This window comes from Pleurodeles waltl, chromosome 9 (assembly GCF_031143425.1).
Source record: "Pleurodeles waltl isolate 20211129_DDA chromosome 9, aPleWal1.hap1.20221129, whole genome shotgun sequence".
Taxonomy (NCBI): Eukaryota; Metazoa; Chordata; class Amphibia; order Caudata; family Salamandridae; genus Pleurodeles; species Pleurodeles waltl.
Window position 1 is genome coordinate 476,378,983 of NC_090448.1, and position 26,353 is coordinate 476,405,335.

The 26,353-nt window shown below is 45.0% G+C and overlaps 2 protein-coding genes across 2 annotated transcripts in view; one reads left to right on the top strand and one right to left on the bottom strand.

Annotated features, from left to right (window-relative positions):
• The window catches only part of TECPR2 (tectonin beta-propeller repeat containing 2), a 657,145-nt gene extending 634,752 nt beyond the window's left edge, over positions 1-22,393 (bottom strand). Inside the window, exon 1 of the mRNA XM_069207305.1 lies at positions 22,257-22,393. The gene's annotated coding sequence lies outside the window, so the exon portion shown is untranslated. The remainder of the gene's footprint in view (positions 1-22,256) is intronic.
• Positions 22,394-23,123: 730 nt separating this feature from the next.
• The window catches only part of CINP (cyclin dependent kinase 2 interacting protein), a 71,160-nt gene continuing 67,930 nt past the window's right edge, over positions 23,124-26,353 (top strand). Inside the window, exon 1 of the mRNA XM_069207306.1 lies at positions 23,124-23,263. Coding sequence (XP_069063407.1) covers positions 23,257-23,263 — 7 coding nt within the window. The 5' untranslated portion in view covers positions 23,124-23,256. The remainder of the gene's footprint in view (positions 23,264-26,353) is intronic.

Consider the following 26,353-nt stretch of genomic DNA (forward strand, 5'->3'; position numbering starts at 1 on the left):
GGCTATACTACTGGGCCGCCCTTCTACTCTTCATCACTGACTGGGTGCACAGGGGGGTGGGATGACCCAAACTATAGAGGCGAATTGGCCCTCATAACGTGCTCCATGTCTTGTATGGAGGATCCATTCTTTCTGATATCCAGGAGGTCACCCAGGTAACCTTAAAGGGTGGAGGGCAGCACTCCGCTGGTTGAGTTGGGATCGCACACTTACTTCAGTAACCCCACTGTGGGTGGGGAGATAGTTGTCACCGGTGTCCCCCCTTATAGAGATTTAAAGGGTGGGACTCTATCGGCCTGTCACGACATTGCGATGTATGGGGAGTCTAACACATGAGATCCTTCCAGGAGCTCCAGACAGAATTTCAAATGCCTTCCTCACAGTTTTATCGATACCTGCACCTTGGGCACACCCTGCAGGCCCATAGTAACAAGTTCCAGGACCTCCCCAAATACAGTCCCCTAGAAAATAAAATCCTTATGTATCACTTGGGCAATGGGCGGTGTATCCCAATTCTACAAATCCCTTGTGATACATTCGCCAACCTCATTGCTCCCACTTAAGGATCGGTGGGAAGGCTGGGTGGGATTCTTAGATGAGGCGGACTGGTGCAATGCCTGTGTGGCTCATCATACCTTAGCTATTTAAGCGAGACTTTGCTTCATTCAAGTCAAATACATCCACCAAGCCTACATGACCTCTCCCCACTTGTTGAAGGTAGAGCTGATAGACTCCTCAGCCTGCTGTAGGTGTGAGAATCCAACAAGGGATTTCTTTCATGTTGGGTGTCAATGGCCTGTGATACAGAGATTCTGGTCTGCTGTTTTTACTGTGCTATTCTCCGTGGTGGGTATGACTCCTGATGTTGATCCAAAAATTGTTCTGCTTCGGCTCCTGGATGAACTAAATAGGCCAAGGGGAGATAGGACCCTGGTGGGCCTGAGCACACTACTTTTTAAACGTGACATTGCTTGCAATTGGACCTCGCCGGTGGCCCCTTCGATAGAGATGTGGATTAAAGGGATGGATTAGTGTGGCAAAATGGAAGAAACAATCTACGAGGCCAGGGGTTGCCCCAGCAAATATGATAAAGTATGGAAAAAAATTTGGGACTATCACGGACTGGCAATCTAGTTGCCTTTTATAACATATTCTGGTTAAGGGGGATGGTTGCTTCGTGGCATTCGTCCCAACTTTATGTGACACTGATAATGCAATTTATATAGAACGTTTCTATTTAAAAAATGCATGCTTCTTATATAGTGGTCTGTTCACAAATATAGGAGTCACCCTCACTGGTGATATTTACTCCCATGTATTTTGCAAGGCAAGATAGAGGTCCTTATCTGAGTGCTGTGATGGAAGAAGGTAACTGTTCTCACCATCTTCCTCATTATGATGAAGTAAGGTTCAGGGCATCCCATGATGTCTAACTCTGAACCAAATATGTCTGTAAATCTTGTCATAATCACATGTCTCATTATTTGTTTGTACTTTGGTATTTCTTCTCATTCTTGTATTACTCAACCCCTCATTCTTCGTTTTCTGACTGTCTGGAGAATGAAACCTGATTACAGTGAACACAAGTGCCACTGGTCAATGTCATATGCATGCAAGGAAATGGGCTGGTCTAATCAGGGCCAGAAAGTCAACCATGGATACCAAAGAATCATTAGGGGCTTTAGATGGCATGCCAGAGGTCACAGGACAGGATGCACGTCAAAGTTAGCCATCACTGCATCTTTGAAAGTGTGTTCTTGGCATTGTGATGCTCTAAAAGGGAGATACAGTTACCTGAGAGGACTATACATTTATAAAAATAAAAGCTCAAATGGTTAAAAAGATCTTGGAAAAAGAACCCTCCTACTTGGATCTCCTTATGCTGTATTTTCTGCCATGCTCTTTGATGTAAAGACCTGGAAAATCTTTAATGTTTCTTGTGTTTTACAGTATTGCCAGCACATGCATTCCTCCATAGGAAAGACTATGTAAATACGGGGAAAAACCCTGCACCTTGAAGAATTCCTGGATTTTGACTTCAAGTATGACCTTTGATTTTATGAAGTCTTCAACCACTTAACCTCCATGACTGCCTTCAGGTGCCAAAGGGCAGAAACCTTGCACATGCTTGCCTTGTAACTGAGGTGCAGGAACAAAAGGTAACATGAGTCTAGATCCATGACAGACATCTGTTTGTGACATTCAGGAGGGGAGTTGAACTTTGGAGAATTCACAGGTGAGGAAACACCATTAAAAAAAAAATGAAAATAAAATAAAACAAAGCTAGCTCCACATCCTGGCATTTGTGAAACACTGAAAAAAATTTAACATCACTGAGTCAGTGATGGTTGGTGCCTTATGAACAATCTTTGTCATACCCAGGCAAAATGGCATACGTATCGAAGACATGCACCTAAAAAACATCTGAGACAGGTGAATGCGTATTGCTGAAAATGTACGGAAGCCTAGAAAGATGGTTCAAAGATGAGAATTCTGTTGGAGAGATTATGCACTAGAAACACAATTTTGTTTTCTCCTGGGATCTGCCAAATATTAAATTAATAAATTCAAAGTTAATACATCCAATGTTTTGGTATTCAGTAATTTCCGTGTGCAGTGAGGGTTGGTCACAAGGGCTAGTCTTGCAGGCAAACACTTATAACCACCCTACCCCACGCATGGCCTTTGGCCTTGCGCAGTGCAGGTTTGCCACAAGGCCTGTCTCTGTCAGCAGATGAGTGATTGGGTGCATGAGTTTTTGAGTGGGTCTGAAAGTGGGTGAATGGGTGTCTGAGAGGGTGTGTGAGTGGGCACCTCAGCCTCTGTGTGCATGTATGAGTGAATGATTTAGTGTATGAATGAGTCTGTGTAGGAGGCTGGACTGGCTTGTAGTGAGTACCAAGGGGTACTTGCACCTTGCACCAGGCCCAGTTATCCCTTATTAGTGTATAGGGTGTCTAGCAGCTTAGGCTGATAGATAATGGTAGCTTAGCAGAGCAGCTTAGGCTGAACTAGGAGATGTGTGAAGCTACTACAGTACCACTTAGTGTCATATGCACAATATCATAAGAAAACACAATACACAGTTATACTAAAAAGAAAGGTACTTTATTTTTATGACAATATGCCAAAGTATCTTAGAGTGTACCCTCAGTGAGAGGATAGGAAATATACACAAGATATATATACACAATAGCAAAAATATGCAGTATAGTCTTAGAAAACAGTGCAAACAATGTATAGTTACAATAGGATGCAATGGGGACACATATGGATAGGGGCAACACAAACCATATACTCCAAAAGTGGAATGCGAACCACGAATGGACCCCAAACCTATGTGACCTTGTAGAGGGTCGCTGGGACTATTAGAAAATAGTGAGAGTTAGAAAAATGACCCTCCCCAAGACCCTGAAAAGTGAGTGCAAAGTGCACTAAAGTTCCCCTAAGGATAAAGAAGTCGTGTTAGAGGAATAATGCAGGAAAGACACAAACCAACAATGCAACAACGATGGATTTCCAATCTAGGGTACCTGTGGAACAAGGGGACCAAGTCCAAAAGTCACAAGCAAGTCGGAGATGGGCAGATGCCCAGGAAATGCCAGCTGTGGGTGCAAAGAAGCTTCTACTGGACAGAAGAAGCTGAGGTTTCTGCAGGAACGAAAAGGGCTAGAGACTTCCCCTTTGGTGGACGGATCCCTCTCGCCGTGGAGAGTCGTGCAGAAGTGTTTTCCCGCCGAAAGAACGCCAACAAGCCTTGCTAGCTGCAAATCGTGCGGTTAGCGTTTTTGGACGCTGCTGTGGCCCAGGAGGGACCAGGAGGTCGCAATTTGGACCAGGAGGTAGAGGGGACGTCGAGCAAGACAAGGAGCCCTCTTAGCAGCAGGTAGCACCCGGAGAAGTGCCAGAAAGAGGCACTACGAGGATGCGTGAAACGGTGCTCACCCGAAGTCGCACAAAGAAGTCCCACGTCGCCGGAGAACAACTTAGGAGGTCGTGCAATGCAGGTTAGAGTGCCGTGGACCCAGGCTGGACTGTGCACAAAGGATTTCCGCCGGAAGTGCACGGAGGCCGGAGTAGTTGCAAAAGTCACGGTTCCCAGCAATGCAGTCTAGCGAGGTGAGGCAAGGACTTACCTCCACCAAACTTGGACTGAAGAGTCACTGGACTGTGGGGGTCACTTGGACAGAGTTGCTGGATTTGAGGGACCTCGCTCGTCGTGCTGAGAGGAGACCCAAGGGACCGGTAATGCAGATTTTTGGTGCCTGCGGTTGCAGGGGGAAGATTCCGTCGACCCACGGGAGATTTCTTCGGAGCTTCTAGTGCAGAGAGGAGGCAGACTACCCCCACAGCATGCACCACCAGGAAAACAGTCGAGAAGGCGGCAGGATCAGCGTTACAGAGTTGCAGTAGTCGTCTTTGCTACTATGTTGCACTTTTGCAGGCTTCCAGCGCGGTCAGCAGTCGATTCCTTGGCAGAAGGTGAAGAGAGAGATGCAGAGGAACTCGGATGAGCTCTTGCATTCGTTATCTAACGTTTCCCCAGAGACAGAGACCCTAAATAGCCAGAAAAGAGGGTTTGGCTACCTAGGAGAGAGGATAGGCTAGCAACACCTGAAGGAGCCTATCAGAAGGAGTCTCTGACGTCACCTGGTGGCACTGGCCACTCAGAGCAGTCCAGTGTGCCAGCAGCACCTCTGTTTCCAAGATGGCAGAGGTCTGGAGCACACTGGAGGAGCTCTGGACACCTCCCAGGGGAGGTGCAGGTCAGGGGAGTGGTCACTCCCCTTTCCTTTGTCCAGTTTCGCGCCAGAGCAGGGCTAAGGGGTCCCTGAACCGGTGTAGACTGGCTTATGCAGAATTGGGCACATCTGTGCCCAAGAAAGCATTTCCAGAGGCTGGGGGAGGCTACTCCTCCCCTGCCTTCACACCATTTTCCAAAGGGAGAGGGTGTAACACCCTCTCTCAGAGGAAGTCCTTTGTTCTGCCATCCTGGGCCAGGCCTGGCTGGACCCCAGGAGGGCAGATGCCTGTCTGAGGGGTTGGCAGCAGCAGCAGCTGCAGTGAAACCCCAGGAAGGGCAGTTTGACAGTACCAGGGTCTGTGCTACAGACCACTGGGATCATGGGATTGTGCCAACTATGCCAGGATGGCATAGAGGGGGCAATTCCATGATCATAGACATGTTACATGGCTATATTCGGAGTTACCATTGTGAGGCTACATATAGGTAGTGACCTATATGTAGTGCACGCGTGTAATGGGGTCCCCGCACTCACAAAGTCCGGGGAATTGGCCCTGAACAATGTGGGGGCACCTTGGCTAGTGCCAGGGTGCCCTCACACTAAGTAACTTTGCACCTAACCTTTACCAGGTAAAGGTTAGACATATAGGTGACTTATAAGTTACTTAAGTGTAGTGTAAAATGGCTGTGAAATAACGTGGACGTTATTTCACTCAGGCTGCAGTAGCAGGCCTGTGTAAGAATTGTCAGAGCTCCCTATGGGTGGCAAAAGAAATGCTGCAGCCCATAGGGATCTCCTGGAACCCCAATACCCTGGGTACCTCAGTACCATATACTAGGGAATTATAAGGGTGTTCCAGTAAGCCAATGTAAATTGGTAAAATTGGTCACTAGCCTGTTAGTGACAAATTGAAAGAAATGAGAGAGCATAACCACTGAGGTTCTGGTTAGCAGAGCCTCAGTGAGACAGTTAGGCACCACACAGGGAACACATACATATAGGCCACAAACTTATGAGCACTGGGGTCCTGACTAGCAGGGTCCCAGTGACACATAACAAACATACTGAAAACATAGGGTTTTCACTATGAGCACTGGGCCCTGGCTAGCAGGATCCCAGTGAGACAGTGAAAACACCCTGACATACACTCACAAACAGGCCAAAAGTGGGGGTAACAAGGCTAGAAAGGGCTACTTTCTCACAGTCTGTGGTTATTCTTTCAAAATTTTCCATAATCGTGAATATTTTGCAAATTAATGGAAATTCAGGAAAATTTGCGAATTTTCACAAATATCGCGTGCTGTGACGCAAAATTAAATTAAACCTATAATTTGCCCCTTAAACACACCTATATCACAACCCTAGGGTCAGGGTACCTTAAACCCCGACTACATATGCCACTTTCAGCTTGAATTCTCACCTCCGAGGACAGTGTCCTGTGAAAAAAAAAAGGTGGTCGCAATAGTAATCTAGTCAGGTTGAGGTCAGCTAATTGCAATTCTTCTTTTCGCAAGCGTATTCGCAAATTATTCACAGCCAGAAATATACAAACTTACTTGCTCTTAAATTTCCCCGAAACTACTGAATGGATTTACACCAAATAACTAACACACACACACACACACACACACCCCCCTCCCCCTCAAGCCATGTCGACCATTGTGTAACAATGAGATTGTGACCTTCACAACTCGACTTGCTATAATTTTGATGAGTACTGTGGGCTCTGAATTAATTAGCGAAACTGGGCAGTATGATGGCCATTTGTTTGTTGGTTTGCCAGGTTTTAAGATGATTGATATGGTTGCCCCCCCTGACGTGAGGGGTAAGCGACGTCTTGCATACTGCCTCTTTTGAACATTGCCAGTAGGTATGGTGTAGTGGCATAACAAAACTTGAGTGGGACCTCCTGCAAAGTACATGGAGGGGGCCCTTCCCCCACCTATTCAGGAGTTTTCAGGTTAGGGGCCTGCAGCCTGTGCACAGCTTACTGTGCTGAGTGGGCCCCCACAGAGCTCAGAGACTCCCCAAACCCCCAATCACCCTCCCCCTCGCACCACAGGGGCCATTATTACGTCAGTGGTGAGGTGTGATAAGAGAAACATACTTTTTCAATTCAGGTGGGAAACCATTAGGGCCAGGTGTTTTTTTCCCCCCCCAGAGGCAAACCCACAATGGCCACCTGCCTCTCTTCAGTGGTAATGGGGACTGCTAAATCGGCCTAATATGAGTTCAGCAGTAACCTCAAAGGGAGGCCTGTTGGATTCCATAGATGTGTTTCCAGAGGCCATGGTATGTGCACGTGGTAGAGGTAAGTGTAATAAGCTTCAAATTAGGCTGCAATCGCCAGAGAGTGTAGCAATGTCATTTGTCGACTGAATGATTCTGGATCTGGACTCCTTGCCCCCGCTACAGAAATTTGCCTGTTTTGTTGTCAAGCTCATAGACTCTGTACTGAGACATTGTCCACATCACCTTAGTGTGTTGAACAGTTTTCTTCTCAAAGATGCTCGGGTGAGTTTGAATTAGGTGTGGGTATGAGGTCTATATGCCACTATCAGCTGGCTTTCAAGCTCACCAATTTGCTACTCTAGGAACTGTACTTCTTGCACCCTCTCTTCTTTTTCAGTACCAGGAACATGACCTCCCTCAAGATAACAGTCTTGTAGGCCTCTCAAATATTAGCTGGTGATTAAACTGAACTCACGTTGAGCCAAAAGGTGTGCTCCGTCACCCCCAGCAGGCAGTTCGCAAGAAAATCTTCTTTTAGCCACCAGACATTTAAACGCCAAATGCCCGAGCCCATGGGCGGGCAGCAGATCTGCACTGTTACAGGCCCTGCCCCTGTAGTGGATGGGGTGTTGCAGTCCAATAGTGGAATTTAACCTCCGGCTCTTGGTGCTCTTTTGCACTCTATAATAAGGACTTTTGGAATAGAACAGCAAATATGATTGAATATATAATAATTTAAACCTTTGTTTATCTAACACATGCATCATAACTTCTTTTGAGAGCTACTGTTGAAGCACTGTTGCTAAAAAAAACTGAAAGAGGTAAACCTTCATTAAATGCTTTACAGTAGCAAATACAATTGGTTATATATTAATATACAACTTTATGTTCTAGTTTTTAACACAAATCTTATAGCTGGACGAGTGGCAATAAACTGATTGGGTACAGCAATAATTTTTCTTCTTTTAATGAATGTTAAGCTTCATTGAAATTTCTGCAGCAACCAGTTAATATTGTAATGATTATTGATAATTGTTCAACAAAATGTATACATCTTTTTTCATGAAATTATTCCTTCCTTTGCAAAAAGTAGTGATTCTCCTTAGGAAAAAAATGGCAACAAGAAAACGATCATTAAAGTAAAATGTAACAAAGAATTTCATCAGTATGTTAAACATGAAATAACTCCTACTATGCAATGCACGAACATCCATGAAATATATAACATACATGATTCTTCATTGCATAAATTATAGCTTTATTGCATTATTTACCAAATTTGGTAGCATAATTCAAATTTCAGTAAGTGAATGAAACTTTCTCAGAGCATGGGTATCAATTAAAGAGTCTGTGACAATACCACATGTAAATTTAGAAACCTTTTATTCACTATAACAGAACAGATTTGGCAAAGGCTAGGGACCGCAAAATCCTCATTCTCTACCTGTAAACTCCTATTCTTGAGTGAGCAGCATTTTAGGGCTGAAGGTAAGACTTACACAGCATTGTGCAAAAGCTGGATTATAAATCATATCGAATTACACAACTGTGGCAAAACTGTGGTAAGGAGTGGAAACACTGCAGGAACGGTTTTCAAACCAATGATTTACGGGATGTGGTTTCCTTTTCTCAGCAGAGAGAGGGTGAATGAAATAAGATAGCAATCATCATAAAACAATGACAGGGAAATACAGATGTAAATAATAAAAAGGAATGGATTCTATGGAGCCTACATTCAAATGTAAAGTGGCAATCAAATTACGGAATGCCAGGCCAAAGAGCACACTTTGAAGTGATAGCCAATACTGCAACAAAAACAGAAGAAACCAGGGTGAGACAGGTCAGAGACTAGCCTTTCTTCTCCAGTATTAAAAGCAAACATGACCCCACTTAAAACATACCGCCAAGAAGAAGCATTAGCTAATTAGGAGCAATCTTATAACATGGATGTAGCAAAGTGAAGGGGTTATATGGTAAGACTAGGTAGTCTTACCATGGAATACTAACCCAATACCCAGTAGTGGACCTTGGATGCACTCTTGGTAAACCCTAGCTTAGTCCTGGTAGTGTGGCAAAGAGCAGTCAGGTTGCTTAGAGGAACATGTGTAAAGCATTTCACATTAGCAACATGAACAATAAGTAGATGACACGACTCAACAGCAATCCAACACCAATTTAGAAAAACAGATTATTCTTTAATCTTTCTTTAGACACCAAAATCAACTTTGTAGTGTCTGTACACCGGAGTTGTGGTGTTTTGAAATACAGTACTTGGTAGGTTTAAAGGGCTTCCATTGAAGTCAATGAGAAAAATAGTAGTGTGCACTCGGACACTTGTAGGGTGAGTTCCAGTGAACCCATGGGAACTTAAGGTTCTGCGGGGACGTAGAGCAAGTGTAAACAGTCAAACTTTTGTTACCTTGCCCAGGAAGTCCGGAAGCAGAGGTGACTTGTCCTTGGTGCTGAACGGTCCGCAGTGGCTGGTGCGTGTTGCACTCCGTTACAAAACTGGATTTAGGGGTGGACATACACTCTACCCTTCGAATGTAGAGGTCTTTGGGGGACCAGGACCAGGATTCGACCATTGGATCTCGTCCAGAAGCTCCAAGTGCAGAAGTGGCCTGTAGCTATCAATCAGCTGGTCATGCCAAAGATGCTTTGCTACTCCAGTCGAAATCACTTCCTTCAGGCTGCAAATCCACAGGAATGGGGTCGCTGGCGACTTTGGTCCTTATGCTGGGAGGGTGCTCTGGAGCCTGCGAGCATCGTGAGGCCGTCAGTTTCCAAGCAAGAGACAGACAAGGCTTAGTAGCTACAAGGGTATTCCACAGGCTTCTTGGCAGATGGAGGTTGTTCAATGGGGAGTAGAGGATTGAAACTTGGCACAGGCCTCACTCCCACTCCTTAGATGCTGGAAACTGAGTTTCTTTAGGCTCAGGTACTCAGAGTCTGTCGGGTGGCAGTTCTTCGATCTCAGCCCTTCTTCACACCTACAATTTACAGGGGACTAGTGCACCAGTCAGGGGAGTCTTCCTTGGTGTTTCGGTGTCCACAGGGGGGTCCAGCTGGTCGGGACCAACGAGTTTTCACCTCCAGCACACGTCAGGCACATGGTTCCAGTATTGGTCCCCTTAGGTCACTCTGTGACCTCTTCTTTGTGCTGGGGTTGGGGTACAGGTCCTGTTGGTGCAGACATCTCTTGGTGCTTCTTTTTTATTTTCCAGGTAACATCTCAATTCTGGTGGCAGGGGAGCCCCTTAAATCCTGCTTTAGGGGGTGTTTAAGGGTGTGAGGGACAGTGGCCAATGGGCTACTGTTCCTGTGGCTAGTCTGCCCCTGCAGTGATGACTTCCTGTGGGGGTACGTCACTTTTTTAACCAGAAACCACTAATCTTAGGGTCTGCCAAGATGGCAGAACCCTTCCTTGGCTGTGCAGACCTCATGGCCCGCCTCAAAGCTGTGGCTGGTTTGAGGGAGGTGCACGCCTACTGCATAGCTAATTTCTTATCTGCTCGGCCAGAGTGTCCTCCACTGGGAAGACAGCTCTCAGTACATCAAAGGTAGGGGAAGCTTCTGAGGCTCACCGCCCTGATGCTAATCTCACTAGCCAGCCTGAGAGGGAGGAGGTGTGACCTCCTTCCTGCCCAGGCCCTTTATCCTTCGTCCTGCCAAAGTGCTAACACCCCTAGCAGGAGGTCAGAGTCTCTTCTGTGGGGGCAGAGGCTTGGGAGATCCAGCCAAAACAGTACAGGACTCGATAACTTGGTGTGCACCCTGTACGGGTACCAACTCAGCATCTGCTTTTCAACCCTAAACCTGTGCATCAGATTCGCAGTTAAAAAAAGCACAGTGTTTGATACCAAACACAACTGGATTCGGCCAGGCCATTGCAGAGCTGCACATCTGAACAGTGGTCAGATGCCAGCCCATGTTATCCAATGGACCGCCGGTTACTCGGGCCAGCATTGCAGTTTAAATGCCAGCACGAGGCATATGTGGTCCTGCACATATGCCCCAACTCATGGAACATTGCACCCTGCCCCCTGGGCTAGAGGGGACCCTCTTTAGGGGTGACTGACTTGACCATGGTAACGGGGGCTCTGCCTGCGCCTAGTGTGGGCAGAGTCTCACTCAAGCAGGAAGCTGCTCAAGTAGGCTGCCATGGAAGCTCTGCAACATCTTTTTTACTTGGGTCACTCAGGGTGGCACAATAAGTGCTGTAGCCCTGCTGACCCCTCTTTACCACCCTTGCCCTAGATACCAGTTACTAGAGACTTACAGGGGGTGGTAGGGTGCTAGCCAATTGGCCTATGCAATTCAACATATACTTTAAGAGAAAGAGCATTGGTACTGGGGCCTGGTTAGCAGGCCTCAATACACTAACAGGTCAAAAACCACAGCATCTGACAGCAAAACGTGGGAGATGACTATCCAAAAAGGGGCAATTTACAACATAACATCCCCCCAGAAGAAAGCAGAAGAAAGGGGATGTGCACTAACCTTCCTTCTGGTAGTCCTCATCTTTTAAGTGGAAGAACCTTGAAAGACCATCTGCAATGGCATGGTCAGTACCTGGTCTGTGTTCTACTACAAAGTCCATCCCCTGTAGGGAAATGGACCACCTCAACAACTTGGAGTTCTCTCCTATCATCTGCATTAACAACCTGAGAGGATGTTGTTTGATTTAAACTTTGAAGTGAGTCCCAAACAAGTATGGTCTCAGCTTCCTCAGGGCCCAAACCACAGCAAAGTCTTCCCTCTCAATGGCAGTCCAACAAGGCTCTCTGGGAAGGAGTCGCCTGCTAATAAATGCTACTGGCTGATCCTGACCCTTATCGTTGGTCTGTGACAACACTGCCCCAATCCCTAGTTCTGAAGCGTCTGTATGGACATTTAACTGTTTCCCCATAATCGGGTGCTTTTAGGACAGGTGCTGCTGAACATGTGGCTGCTTTCAAGGCACCAAAGGCATTTTGACAGGCTGCTATCCAAATTACTTTCCTGGGTTGCTCTTAAAGGTTAACTTGGTGAGAGGGGCCACAATGGTTCCACACCCTTTCACAAACCCCCTATATTACCCTCTCAGGCCTAGGAAGGCTCTGACCTGGGTCTGGGTTGCGGGAGGCTGCTGGTCCAGAATGGACTCTGGCCTGGAGTGGTCAAACTTGGCCTCCACCTACCAGGTGACCCAAGTAGACAACAGATCTTTGTCCTATCTGGCACTCACTGGCCTTGATAGTCAGGCCTGCCTGCTCAGGGTCTGTAAAACTTCTCTGCGGTGGACCAGGTGATCCTCCTAGGTGGAGCTAAAGACAGCTATGTCATCTAAGTAAGTTGCACTAAAGTCTTCCAAGCCTGAGAGAACTTGATTCACCAGCATCTGAAAATTGACAGGTGCATTCCTTAAGCCAAAGGGCTTCACTTTAAACTGAAAGTGGCCATCAGTAGTGAAGAATGCAGATCTCTCCTATGCTCCCTGGGTCAGTCCAATTTGCCAATACCCTGATGTAAAGTCAAAGGAACGTAGGAATTTGGCTGCCGTGGGGTTATCAATAAGCTCATCTGCTCAGGAACTGGGATGTGCATCAGTTTTCAACACCCTATAATTCACACAAAACCCCTTCTCGGGTTTCCTGCCTTTTGAGTGAGGCTTGGGATCAAGTAACACTGGGCTGACCCAGGGACTATCAGAGGGTTCAATCATCCCTAGCATCTTCTTGAGCTCTGTCTTGATGTATTCCTCAACTTGGTCAGACGGTCTGTACAACTTGTTCTTGACAGGGAGGCTGTCACCGGTGTCCACATCATGGGTACACCAAGTTGTCTGCCCAGGGGTTAAGGAAAAGAGCTCTGCAAACTGACTGAGAATCTGTCTACAGTCAGCCTCCTGCTGTGCAGTGAGAGCAGCTGACAGCTCCACACCCTCAACTGTATCATCTCTTGGGCTGGATGACAGGACGTCTGGGAGTGGCTCACTCTCCTCCTCCTGCCATCCATCTGTGACCAACAGTATGGTCATGTCGGCCCTGTCCTGGTGTGGTTTTAGGCGATTGACATGAATCGTTCTGTGAGTATTCTTGGGGGTGCCCAAGTCAACCATGTAGGTGACCTCCTCTTACTTTCCACAGTGGGATAGGGCCATTTATTCTAGTGGTAGTGACATGGTCCACTACCACTAGAATAAATCTTTTCCCAGATGCAGTGGGAGGGTCAAGAGGACCAACTATGTCCAGCCCTACCCTCTCAAAGGGAGTCACAATCGCAGGTAGTGGAATTAAGGGAGCCTTTGGCTGTGTACTGTCTTGTCACTGGCTTGGCAGGTCACACAGGAGCGACAAAACTCCTTCACTCTCTCAGACACCGGAGGCCAGTAAAAATGGGTCACTAACTGGTCCCAAGTCTTGGACTGTCCCAAATGTCCAGCCAGTGGAATATCATGAGCCAAAGTGAGGATGAATTCTCTGTACACCTGGGGGACCACCACTCTTCTGGCTGCCCCTGGGTAGGGGTCCCTGGCCTCAGTGACCGGTAGGCCATCCTCCCAATAGACTCTATGAGTACCACTGGTGTCTCCTAGTTCTTGTCTGGCAGCTTGCTGCCTAGGTCTCTCAAGGGTAGGGCAACTTATTTGCTCCTTGCACAGCTCTTCCCTGGAGGATCCCCCTTCACTGAGTAGCTCTGCCGGGTCAGCCAAGGCCTCCTCCATTGGAGTTCCCTCCTCAGGCATCAGGGCCTCATTCTGGGGTGAGTTCTCCCCCTGATCCTGTGTGGAAGCAGAAGTTGAGTCAGCAGTCCTCTTGCCCCTTCTCTTGCTCTTAAGGTGCTGGACCATTTTTTCAGGCTCCAGTTCATTATCTTTGCCCTGATGTGCAGCCTGCGCCCTTGTGGTCACACACCCACCCAGGGAGACCCAGCATTTCTGCATTGACCCTCTTCTCGACCTCTGCCCATGTAGACGTTTCCAAATCATTTCCCAACAGACATTCTACTGAGATGTCAAGAGACACAACCACCTTATTTGGGCCAGTTACTCCTCCACACTCTAGGTTCACCAAAGCCACTGGGTGTGACCTACTCTCATTATCAGCGTTGGTAATAAGGTGATTATCACCAGGGATCATCTGGCCTGGGGAAACCAGTTTGGTTGTCACCATAGTGGCACTGGCACCTGTATCCCTCAGAGCCTGTACCTCAGTCCCATTGATTCTTGGCCACTGTATGTACTTTTCCAGACTGGAAGGTAAGACAGGCAAGGTTTTAATGTGTACCCCACCCAGGAATACTAAGGTAGCGTCAGTGTGACCTCTGGCCTCTCCACAGTATACTACAACTCCCAACCCAACACTAACAATGCCCTTGGATTGTCCCTCAGTGGGGGACTTCTTGATGCAAACTGAATCACCTCTCTCATGACCTGGCAGATTACAGTCAAAGCATGTCTCAGCCTTTTTGGAATCCCAGTTCTTAACCTGATACCCCTTTCCTTTGGTCTGGGAAGAGTCTCAGGGACCACCCTCCTTGGAGTTGTTTGGCGGCATGGTGAGGACTCTGTCTTTTTACCATTGTTAATGCTATTCATTCCCCTACTGAGAAGTTTGTGCACCCTTCTTGGGGTCACTTCCACCATGGGATTTAGTCTGGGTTACCCTGGACCTAACCCACTTGTCAGCTATCTTGCCCAGTTCGCTGGGAGAAGACAACTCAGACTCTACCTAATGCTGTTCTCAATTTCTCTGTGTAACAATTAGTCAGGATATGTTCTGTCATCAAAATATTATATAGCCCTTCATAAGTATCAACTTTATTGCCCTTTATCCAGCCATCTAGTGCTCTGACTGAGGAGTCCACAGAGTCCACCCAAGTCTGGTCTTGGCTTTTTCGGGTGCCCCTAAACTTGACTATGTTCTCCTCGATGGTGAGTCCAAACCCTTCAACAAGGGTCTTTTTTATATGGCGATAAGACTCAGCCACTTCCTCAGGTAGGGTTAGAAGTCTATCTCCGCCATTAGCTGGGTATAACTCTCAAAGTAGCGAGCCCCAGTGCTGTGGAACAAACCTTCCTCATTCTGCAACATCTCTCGAATGCTGCAAACCATTTGTCTATGGCATCTCCTGCACTATATACTGGAACAGTCCCTTTGGGGACCTTAGGGTCACAAGAACCCTCACCTTCTTTGCTGCCACCATCTCTGGAAACTAGTCCCAATCTAGCCCTCGCCTCTCCTAAGGCTAGTCTCCTTCCTCAAGCTCACGTCTTTTCTCCTCCTGGGAGATTTGCTGAAACGTGTCCTACCAGTGGGGAGGTTACTAGTTACTTATGACACTTCCCACTGGAGAGGGAGGTCTGGGGAAAGACGGAAGGTCAAGGTCCTCCCCACCTTCCCCTTCAATTACAGGGACTAAGACTTCCTCCTTCTTCCTAACAGACTCTGGTTCTGAGGAGGATACCTCTTCTCTATTTCTTTACTCTTCAAAAGAGGGGAGGGCCTCTAAAAGGTCTCCTCTCTTGGCAGTAGCTCTAAAGCTGATGCTCCTAGCTTTGCACATTGCCCTCAGATCATTGATCCTGAGAATGGAGAGGATGGGCTGATTGAGGCTCAGGACTCTCTCCATTTTGCACTGGTTTACCTAAGGAGTTGGGAACTTTTTTAAACTTTTGAAAACATTTTTACCTAACTACCTAAGCTCCTTTGAAAATGCTTTTGCAAACTTGTATGGCCTATTGGAATGGGGATGTAACACAGGGCCCTAGCAATTACAATTATCCTTTCTTTTTAGAAAACAATCTAAAAAATACTTTGAGTCTAAAAGTCAATTGAGGATTTCTCATGTACTCAAAAATATACTTATTTCTCAGTGGTAAAGTGAAACACAAGTTCAAGATTGGCACCACTGCCACCAATGTAGCAAGGTGAAGGTATTATATGGTATAACTAGGTAGTCTTATCAACACAAAATGAACTTTGTAGCTTCTATACAACTGTGACTTTTTAAAATACAGTACTTGGTAGGATTAAATGGCTACTAGGGGCGTATAATTTAATCAAATATCTACTTGTCCATGGGACAGGTTGTTTCTTAAATCTACTTGTCCTATATAGCCTCTCTGATTATGCCAGGGTCACTACTATAGTAGGATTGAAATGGCAAGTATTCAAGCCCTAACTACAGCAATTTCCTTATTTTGCCACCGTTTCACAGATCTACATACTGGGGCTGGGGAAAGCAGAAAGCAATAGTTCCAGGGCTTGAATGTCTTTGAGTCTGCAAACCTACTAACTTGCATGCTTATAGGATTTTCACCGCTCTTCTCTAATCTTTTCCCATAATGAGAAAGGTTAAAAATGTACTCCTGATAATGGCAGAAGTAGAAGTTCTTCCAGAGTTGGGAAAAAAGTGGTTGGAGGGAAAAGTGAACTTGTAAACGCTCAATAGATTTTCACATGAGCAAATCTACACATGCATATTTGCTTGTGCTAAAATACAGTTCACAATTATTTTCTAGAAGAACGATTTCCTGGTCTACTTCTGTAAGTTCTTGTAAATTCATTAAAGTCACTAATTCAAAGACATATACCATGGGTGCACGTCTGTGACTTTCTTTAAGAACTGGGTCCCTAATTAGGTCTGGGATTAATAAAGACATTTTGTTTTTATTAAACTTCTGTTCTTTAATCTATGGGCTGGCTTTACTGTGAGTGATGGCATTCTGCTCTTCCACAAGGAGCATATTGGGGCATAAAGTAGTTTTGTTCAGTGCCAGGAACTACTGTAGCAATCAGTGGTGTAACAAAACTGGAGGGGACCCCCTATAAAGAACACGGAGGGGTGCCACTTCAGACTCACTCAGGGTAGGTGCTATGCTGAGAGGGGGGCTGGACGAGTCACCCCAGCAGGGCCTTTGTTACGTCACTGGTGGCAATGTGTGCTTTTTTTATACCAAAAACGTTTTTTTGCTTTTTGACAGTGTTTGTTACAATAGTGAGGGCCTAGCAGCTCCCACAACAATTAATTGTTACAAAAGCCATGTCAAAACAAGACACGCATTGATGAAACCAAAAGACTCACAACAAATGTTGGATCGGTTGGCTTTGCCAGTGGCTGTTTATTTTCAAGCTTCCCATAATCTTCTTGAAAATGCTTACACTGATTTTCCATTAGGAATATTTTTGGAAATACTAGCAAGCATCAGCACATTTCACTAAATTATGCTTCAAATAAATAGCACCTAAAAGTTCATAGTAGCGAAACTTTTTTTGCTACTTGCATGTTGTAATTAACATTTTATTTTGAAAGCAAATCATCATCACTCTTGCTTACAAGCTTCTGCAAAACATGTGCATCTAATCAGAGCATTCTGAGAGCATTATACTTAGCTTCATGTTATTAAACTTTTTAAATGTGTGTACACATTTTTTTTTTTTTTTTTACTGAAGGCACCTGTCAGTAGTGCAGTGTGACCATAAAGTGTTTATTTAAAGCGCTCACCCTAATAATAAACACTTTTCATTAATAACCCATAAATACAAGATTGAACAGCATTAACATATGGACACACATTACCTCAACTGCAGACACTTTCCTTCACTGCAAACTGGCAGACAAAGGGTTCGTGCTGCAGAGGGTTGGGCCTATATGTCCCAAGGACAAAATAAACATGAAAACTTGTTGCCCTTGACCACAAACAAGATGTCCCGGGCGTCGAGCTATAGGAATTCCACATCCCTGGGCTTCCATTGAAGTCAATGGGGAAAATAGTAGTGTGCACTCAGGCACTTGTAGGGTGAGTTCCGGTGAACCCATGGGAACTTAAGGTTCTGAGGGAACCTAGCCCAAGAGTCAACACTCAAACTTTTGTTACCTTGCTAGGGAGTCCGGTTGAAGAGGTGACTTGGCTGTTATTGGTGCTGAATGGTTCTCAGTGGCTGGTGCATTTTGAACTCTGTTGCAAAACTGAATGCAGGGGTGTACACATTGTAGGGATCTTTGGGGGGCCAAGGCCAGGATTTAACAGTTGTATCCCGGGGCAGAGGTGGCCTCTAGCTGTCAATCACAGGCTAGTTATGCCAAAGATGCTTTGCTGCTCCAGTCGAAGTCACTTCCTTCAGGCTGCAAACCCAGAGGAGGGGGGTGGGGGTCGATGGTGACGTTGGTCCCTATACTATGGGGGTGCTGTGGAGTCAGTGAGATTGGTGTGGCCGTCGGTATCGGGGCAGGCGACAGACAAGCCTTGGTAGCTGCAAGGGTATTCCACTGGCTTCTTGGTGGCTGGAGGTCGTTTGGTTGAGAGTAGAGGCTTGAAACTTGGCACAGGCCTCACTCTCACTCCTTAGATGCTAGACACTGAGTTTCTTTAGGCTCAGGCACTCAGAGAATGTAGGGTAACAGTTATTTGATCTCAGCCCTTCTTTACTCCGGCAATTTACAGGGACTTGTGCCTCCAGTCAGGGGAGTCTTCCTTGGAGTTTCGGTGACCAAGAGGTCCATCTGGTCGGGACCAAAGAGTTTTCACCTCCAGCACATGCCGGGCTCACGGTTCCATTACTGGTCCCCTTAGGTCACTCTGTGTCCTTGTCTTCATGCTGGGGCCCAGGACCTGTTGTTGGTGCAGACTTTGTACTTCTTTTTTATTTTTTTGGGGTAAGATCTAAGTTCTGGTGCCAGGGGAGCATCTGGTTTAGGCGGCATTTAAGGGTGTGAGGGATAGTGGCCAATGGGCTACTGTTCCTGCAGCTTGTCCTCCCCTGCAATTACGACTTTCTGTGGAAGGACATCACTTTTCTACCCAGAACCCACTATTCTTAGGGCCTGCCAAGGTGGCAGAACCCTTCCTTGGCTATGCAGACTTCCTAGCCCGCCTCAAAGGTGTGGCTAGTTTGAGGGAGGTGCACGCCTCCTACATAGCTAATTTACTGCCTGCCCGGCCGGGCACAGCACGAAGGTCTGTGTCCTCCACTCAGGAGACAGCTCTCGGCACAAAGGCTGGGGAAGCCTTTGAGGATTAACGCCTTGATGCTAATCTCACTAGCCAGCCTGGGAGGGAAGGTGTTGTGAGCTCCTTCCTGCCCAGACCCTATGTCCTTTGTCCTGCCAAAATGCTAACATCACCAGCAGGAGGTCAGGCTCTTGTTTGTGGTGGCAGAAGCTTGGGAGAGCCCCCTAAAACAGTACAGGGCTTGATAACTTGGTGAACACCCTCTAAGGGTGCCACTTGGATATCTGCTTTTCAACCCTGAACCTGTGCATCAGATTCAAGGTTAAAAAGCACAGTGTTTGATACCAAACACGACAGGATTCGACCAGGACATTGCAGAGCTGGACATCTGATCAGTGATCAGATGCCGGCCCATGTTAGCCAATGTACTGCTGGTTACTTGTGCCAGCATTGCAATTTAAATGCTAGCACGAGGGCATATGTGCTCCTGCACATATGCCCCCACTCATGGAACAGTGCACCCTGCCCCCTGGGCTACAGGGGGGCCGACCTTAGGGGTGACTGACCTGGCTATGGGCAGTAAAGGGGACTCTGCCTGCACCTGGTGTAGGCAGAGTCTCACTCAAGCAGCAACCTGCTCATGTAGGCTGTCATGGAAGCTCTAATACCTCTCTTTTACTTGGGTCACTCAGGTGGCACAATAAGTGCTGCAGACCTGCTGACTCCTCCTTACCACCCTTGCACTGGGTATCAGTTACTTGGGACTTACAGGGGTGGTAAGGTGCTTGCCAATTAGCCTATGCAATTTGACATATACTTTAAAGGGAAAGAGCATTGGTACTGGGGCCTGATTAGCAGGCGTCAGTACACTAATAGGTCAAAAACCACAGCGCCTGACAGAAAAAAGTGGGGGGTGACCATACAACAAAGGGGACTTTACAACATGGAAGTGTGAAAAACACACTCCAGATTGCAAAGAATGCACTCTAACATGATAAATCACTACACACCACATCTCAGTAGCCTTATACCCAAGTAAAATACTACCAAAAAAACAATAAGTTCCAGAAGCTAGAAATCACTACCACAAAAATAAACAGCTTACAGGAACTATGTGAATCTTTGGCAAACCATCTCATCAAAAAAGCAGAAGTACAGGATATTTGTACTTGACACTATTATCAGTCCCCACATTGTTCTGTAATCTCAATCACATAGGTGCTACAGAAGTCCCAAAACAGAAGGCCCAGATGCCAATATTGCCTCTAGGCCTGCCCACCCATAAAGATAGGATAGGAATAAAATACAATACAACACAGATTTTGGGATGCACTTCTATCCGTATAACGTAATCAATATATAATAATAAGAATTTCTGTTCTTTCAATTCTTCTTATTTCTGTAATGACCAAGCATAAAATGGCCAAAACGTTTAATTCCTAAACATATGGCACTTCTTCAGGGCGTGAGTAACGGGAACACAAGAGTCTATAATGTCATTCTATATTTCAAAAGAAAGGAATAAGGTATGTCCCTATAATCAGCACTGATGCTCAAAAATTATGTGCACCAGAAATAAATGTGAGCATGTGTGGAAAAGGCACAAATGCAATAGTGAGGACCCCAATGCTACATGAAAGTCGTATTATATAGAAGAGCTGGTCACGTGCACCAGCATTAACACTGTAGTAGTCCGGCGTGTGTAGATTCGGAAGAACACATCGGACATGGTAAGCTAAGAGATATCGTTTCCAAAGAACTGCATTATAAGAGTTGATTGTGCAAGTTGGGATGTGCTTAATTTAAAATCAAGGATAAGACTTTCTGCAGATATCTTTACATCAGGCAGCTATTCCCGTTTTTACTGTCACAAGCATAACTCCCTTGACCTACCCTGGTTCATGTTGCATATTACTACAAATACGTTCTCGGTCACTTGTGGTCTTGGTTTACGGGTGGGATTAGCTCACATTTATTACTGAATTACCAGGTAAATCAGGGTCCTTGGTGTTTCAAAATGCATGCATACGGTTGTGTTCTTTTCCCCGAAGGTGGTGAATTATTCTGTATTGGGTCATGTACAGTGGCTAGTCAGTAGTGGGGCTGGTTCAGGCCAGTTACCAATGTCCAAGTTCATCTTCAGTACTAACTACCCTAGCACCACAGGGGTACTGATGTTCGTGGTTATGCGAAATATGTGCTTTATCCCAGGTAGTGTTCTACCAGATGGTCCTATGTGGTGGGATTGCTAAATTTCAAGGCCGGGCATTTCTTTACAAATTATTTTTGAGCAGGGCTTTAAGTGGGCCTGGTCTTGGCAGTCCTCAGCACTGGCAGTTCTAAAAAGCAGGTGCGAAGAAGGGTCTTTTCGGGGTCTCTATTATTGCCTGGACCCTTAGAGTGGAAAAAGTATGAACTCAGCAGCAGTACCAACTTTCACTGACGTCGATGTATCTTCAAAGATACTCTTTACAGATCTTTCACAGTCTCATCAGTCAGAACTGATGCATTTTAACTATTTTATACAAAGAGGCCATTGTTGTTGCTTATTTATCTTATGCAACTAACAACCATTTACAAAGCCAATAGTCCTGGCTTCCTGTAGATGTAAGCTACTTGTTGTGTTATATATCTAGATGCGTAGACAGAAAGAAGTAGCAAAATACCAGTCGGGCGGCACAGTATGCTATGCAGAGTTTTCTAACTTACGTGTTTTAACCCACAACCCTTTGACAGACCCCCAACATTTTTTTTCAGACCACTTAAAGCCCTGTTTTCGGGTATGTCAGTCCATTTCGTTAAATGGAAACGGACGACAGGCTCATAGAATTTATGTAGTTGGTATTTGTTTAACGTGGTCCTATTCAAAAGGCAGCGGTGCATCATTTTCTAAAAGAATACTCCAGTACTGCAAATGATGTAATCATGTGCCATAGTGCCGCGTGGTAACCACTGTCTTTGGTGATACTGGGGTCCTGGCTGTTGCCGTAACTAACAAATGGGTTAATGTTTTGAGGGTCACCCTTCGTAAATTCTGTTTTAAGACAAAATAAGTCTTTGTGCTCGGACGTACACAGGGCCATACTTCGAAAATGAAACTACAACAGCAGGAGTTTAGTGTGTAAACTTAAAGTTCAGGTGTTGCTAAGGGTAATATTAATAGAAGTGTCTTGTTGGCAGCAATGTGATACTGGGCTATACTCAATGTCAGGGTGCCTGATGGTGCTCGACAGTAGAGCCTGGCACAGATCATCAGGTGTGTGTCTGTCTCTCCCATCTTTCCTTTTATACTCCGCTCCCCCGACCAGGATAGCCGCCCCTCACCCCCTCCTTCAATCACTGACCATTAGTGGCATATTCTTGACGGTTCCAGGTCACCCATGAACATCTTCATCAGCTAAAGCGGTTACGCGGAGGGGAAGCTGCAGTTAACTCCTGGGTGAGCGTGAGTCTGCGACCTGCTACTGACAACCTACTAACCGACCAATCAAAGTGGCCCAATCCCTGACATCCTCATAACAGGAAGTGACGGTAAACTCCGCCCGCGACTTTCTTACACAAGGAAACAGGGCAACTATCGGTAAATGAGAGCTAAAAATTACGGACGCAGGTGTAACCGCGCATTAATTTGAAGAACCAGAAGTCGTCTTAGAATCGTAGTTATTCCGCCAAAGTAACCAAAGTTTTTTTCAGAAAAATTGTACTTTAGCTCAAAGCCTCTTTACTTTGCTCGGAGTGTGTAAAGTCAATGCGTATTTATAATTATATTTTTGTAACAACACCGCGAAACTTTATTCCTATGTAACTTAGAAATCATAACGACGTATCAATGTTGCATACATGTTTTCGGTTATTTAGTGTAAGACTTAAGCTTTAGATGAAGCGCTATGGCTATATAGTGCAACTTCAAGATGGCTACCTTGTTTTTCCGGCTGAGCTAGAGTGTCTGCTTTTGCTTTGCAGTTAGTTAAACGGACAGTAGGTCTTCCTGAAGTTAGTTGTGTGTGTTTTTACTGTCTATTTCGGGTACGGGTAACTCTCCGCCTCCTTGTATGTTTTGGTTTCATCTGCCCTTCTGGAAATGTGTTGATATTCTCTGGGTGCACTCTTCTTATTGAAATATTGCCCGTTTTCTGTATCCCGTTGATTTCAACTCCCCTTTTCGCTGCTAGCTATTTCTTCTCAAGCGAATTGTTACCATATTTTGGCTGCAGCATCTTCGCCTTCATCGTTTTCGACTCTGTGGTTTCTGGACGATTGCTTTGCCCCGTGGCTGAATGATCGGTGTAGGCTGTACAAATGCTACAAACCAAAGTAGGTCAATTTAAGTAACGAGAGCGCAGGATGGACGGTGAGTTTTTCGATGAACACGTATATCGAGTCAATGTACACTTCAGGAGGTTTCATTTGTTAGTTAAAAGATTTCTGTAACGCTCGTGCACCATGAGGAAATGAGGTGCGTTATAATTACCGCTTCCTGTTTTTCTTTGTTATTGATTTTTACATATAAATACAGACAGAAAACTATTTTCCTGTCTGCATTTATTTTTAAATGTGGATATAGATGGAAATTATTATGGTATTTTTGAGGAGTTCTTACTGCTACGGTCATGACTGCCAGGTCAATAGCAATAGCTGTGTGCCTTGACAGGCAAGAGGGTTAACAAGCATTTGCAATGCAACGGGTCTCGTGTTTGCTCATGTTAGAGCTGATAGCGTTGTAAACTCCTAACCCGACTTTTCACCTATCAGCAAAAGTGCATTTATGTACGTAACCCGAAAAAGTGCAATTAACTGTGTAAATGTAAAGCGCTCGACTTCTGCCAAGCGAAATCGTGCTAGTAAAATAGAGAAAAAGTAGTCCGGCGAGCCTCGCATGTTTTCTGTACTTTGTCGATGCGCTCGAGGAGGGCTAGCCACTGGAAAAGGCATGACGTGTGCATGCCTTCGACTTATGAAAGCAAGCGGATTTTAATAGGCAAGCCCACGAACCAATGAAAAACACTGGCGTGTGTCGACAGGGCTCCGAGCCCTTTTCCAATAACTAAAGCGTCTCGCTGCGATACGCATGCGCTAGCGCATGCAACGCAGGCTCGACCCTAAAAAGAAAGACATTTTGGCATTGAGACTTAAAAAGAAATAGATATGCACACAATCTGCATGTTTTCATGTACGTGCAGTGATTTATCATCTGAGGCTGTTCATATCATTGGAACCTGTCAGGAATTAAAGTAAGATTGCACATTTATAGTTTAAGGAAATGTAGGAATATATATCTTTCAGCTTCGTTGTGTTTCACAAAAAAACTAAATAAATATGGAAAATACGAATAAAAATAGCAAAACATAAATATGGATAAATACTGACTGAAATGTCAAAAATACAGATTGTAAAACTGGGATCCCTATTTAAAATATAACAAGAACATTAGCGCTAAGGTCTTCAAATAAAAAGTATGAGCTAGTGAAAGTAAGGCAGAAGAACGTCAAGAAATGGAAGTGCTAGGACCAAGTGGAATTTAGGGAAACGAAGGATGGTATAAGTAAACTAAAAGTTATACATGCAGGTGGGGAGGGAGCGGGCGAAGCAGAATGACAACGGAAGAGACAGAGGCACAGGGAGGGGCAGAGTAGAGGGGAACAGTAGGAGCACCTAAGAGGCAATGTAATATGTGTTCAAAGACATTTAAAAAAAAAATCTTCATATTACTTCTTTGGATTTTAATTGGGTAATGCACTTAGCATTATCGCATGTTTACATGTATACTCATAGTGGTGGCCACTGTCATTAAACAATAAAAGAGAGATAATGGAAACATTGGACAAAGAAAGCAACAAGTTCCTGTTGTTTAAACAGCATTCCAGTAGTCAATGGCAACTATTGTCATGCATCATCTATTGTCCTTTGTCAGGTGTCATATTAAATAAACCCAGGGTTAACAAAAAATGTAGTTGTTTTCTCAATATCTCATGGCTGAATAATGCCTACATATCCTGTTGCACAATTCATACGTGTGATTGCAACCAATTCAGTTGTGTGTCGGACATCAAGTATTGTCATCACAGCTGGATTGTAGATTCACATATTTGTGATTTTTCTAAGTAGTATATTACTTGGCCTGTTAGCACTTTTGTGCTGAGTTTTTCGCTGTTGTGAGATGGTATATGGGAAGCTCTTTAAATGTCCCAGCGTACACAGTCAGGCAATCTACTGATATCCATGTAGAGGGGCCAATTTCAGTCCCCATTCCGTGCATGCTTTTAGCTCAAAACAAATCCAGATTGAATTAATGCCAGCTGGCCAGAGGTGGATCAGGTAGTAGGTTATCAAGACATTTATCAGCAGATCGGTGGTTCACCGAGGCCAGATAGGCTGGTACGCTCATGTATTAGGCTCTGACTGACTGTTTCTGCCCTACTGTGGTTTCAACAGAATAGACTGCCTCATGAGGGAATTGCTAATCCTGTGGGAAGGTCCCCTTGTGATACCCGACTGTACGTGTTTATACGTAGTGTGGTAGCATCAAGTTTAATGAAACAGTGAAGGAAGTAACACGTGTTGGTTCAAGTTCATCTTTGAGAAGAGAGAAAAAGCTTTGAAAATGACTAGCCTTCCTGGAAAATATTAAAATAAACCCTCAAGTCACCTGCAGCTGTTAGGATATTTTAGGAGCGTAGATCTATATCTCTAGTGCTCATACAGAATGGTAGATGCTTACATGCCTTTAAAATTGTAGGTTTCTTCAATCAACCAATTTTTGGCCTTTTAAAATAGTTTCCTAATTTCCACATCTAGTATTTAATCTTTATATTACCGCATGGATAGAAGATAAACCTGCAAACAAGCTTAATGTCTGTTTGCTGTGATCCATAGAGGAATACAGCACTCAGTGATTTTGCATTAGACTGGACAATATAGTTTCTTCCAAATTTCAGTTGCAATCACACACTCCAGCCATTTGTTTAAATGTTATAATACATACGTCTCTATATGTTTTAATGTATATGTGTTTCGTGTTTTGTTAAACAGTTACATTTGAACTATATATTTATCCCCTGTATTCTTATTGAAGCCATTAGAAAACAATTTGTTTGGTCATTTCTGCAGTCTTGAATCCATGGCCAGACAATTGCTGTTTTTTGGCTATTTAGTTTGTATTTTGTTTGCTGAGAGTAAATATCTATAATGTAGATTACCCTAGTAATTTATGAAGGAAAGTCTTAATATTATTAACGACATGGAAGTGTGTATTGTGTTTCTCTAATCTTGGCAATTTATTAAATAGCAGCACTCAAGAAATATAGAAACTACAGTTCCCAAGAGCCTTAGAAACAATAAGCCAATGGGAAGCAACTAGTAGTATGCTATGTAACCAATAAGGGTCCAGTGTGCTCCATAACACCTTATCTTTACTGCAAACAGTCCTCTTTTCTTGAAGCAA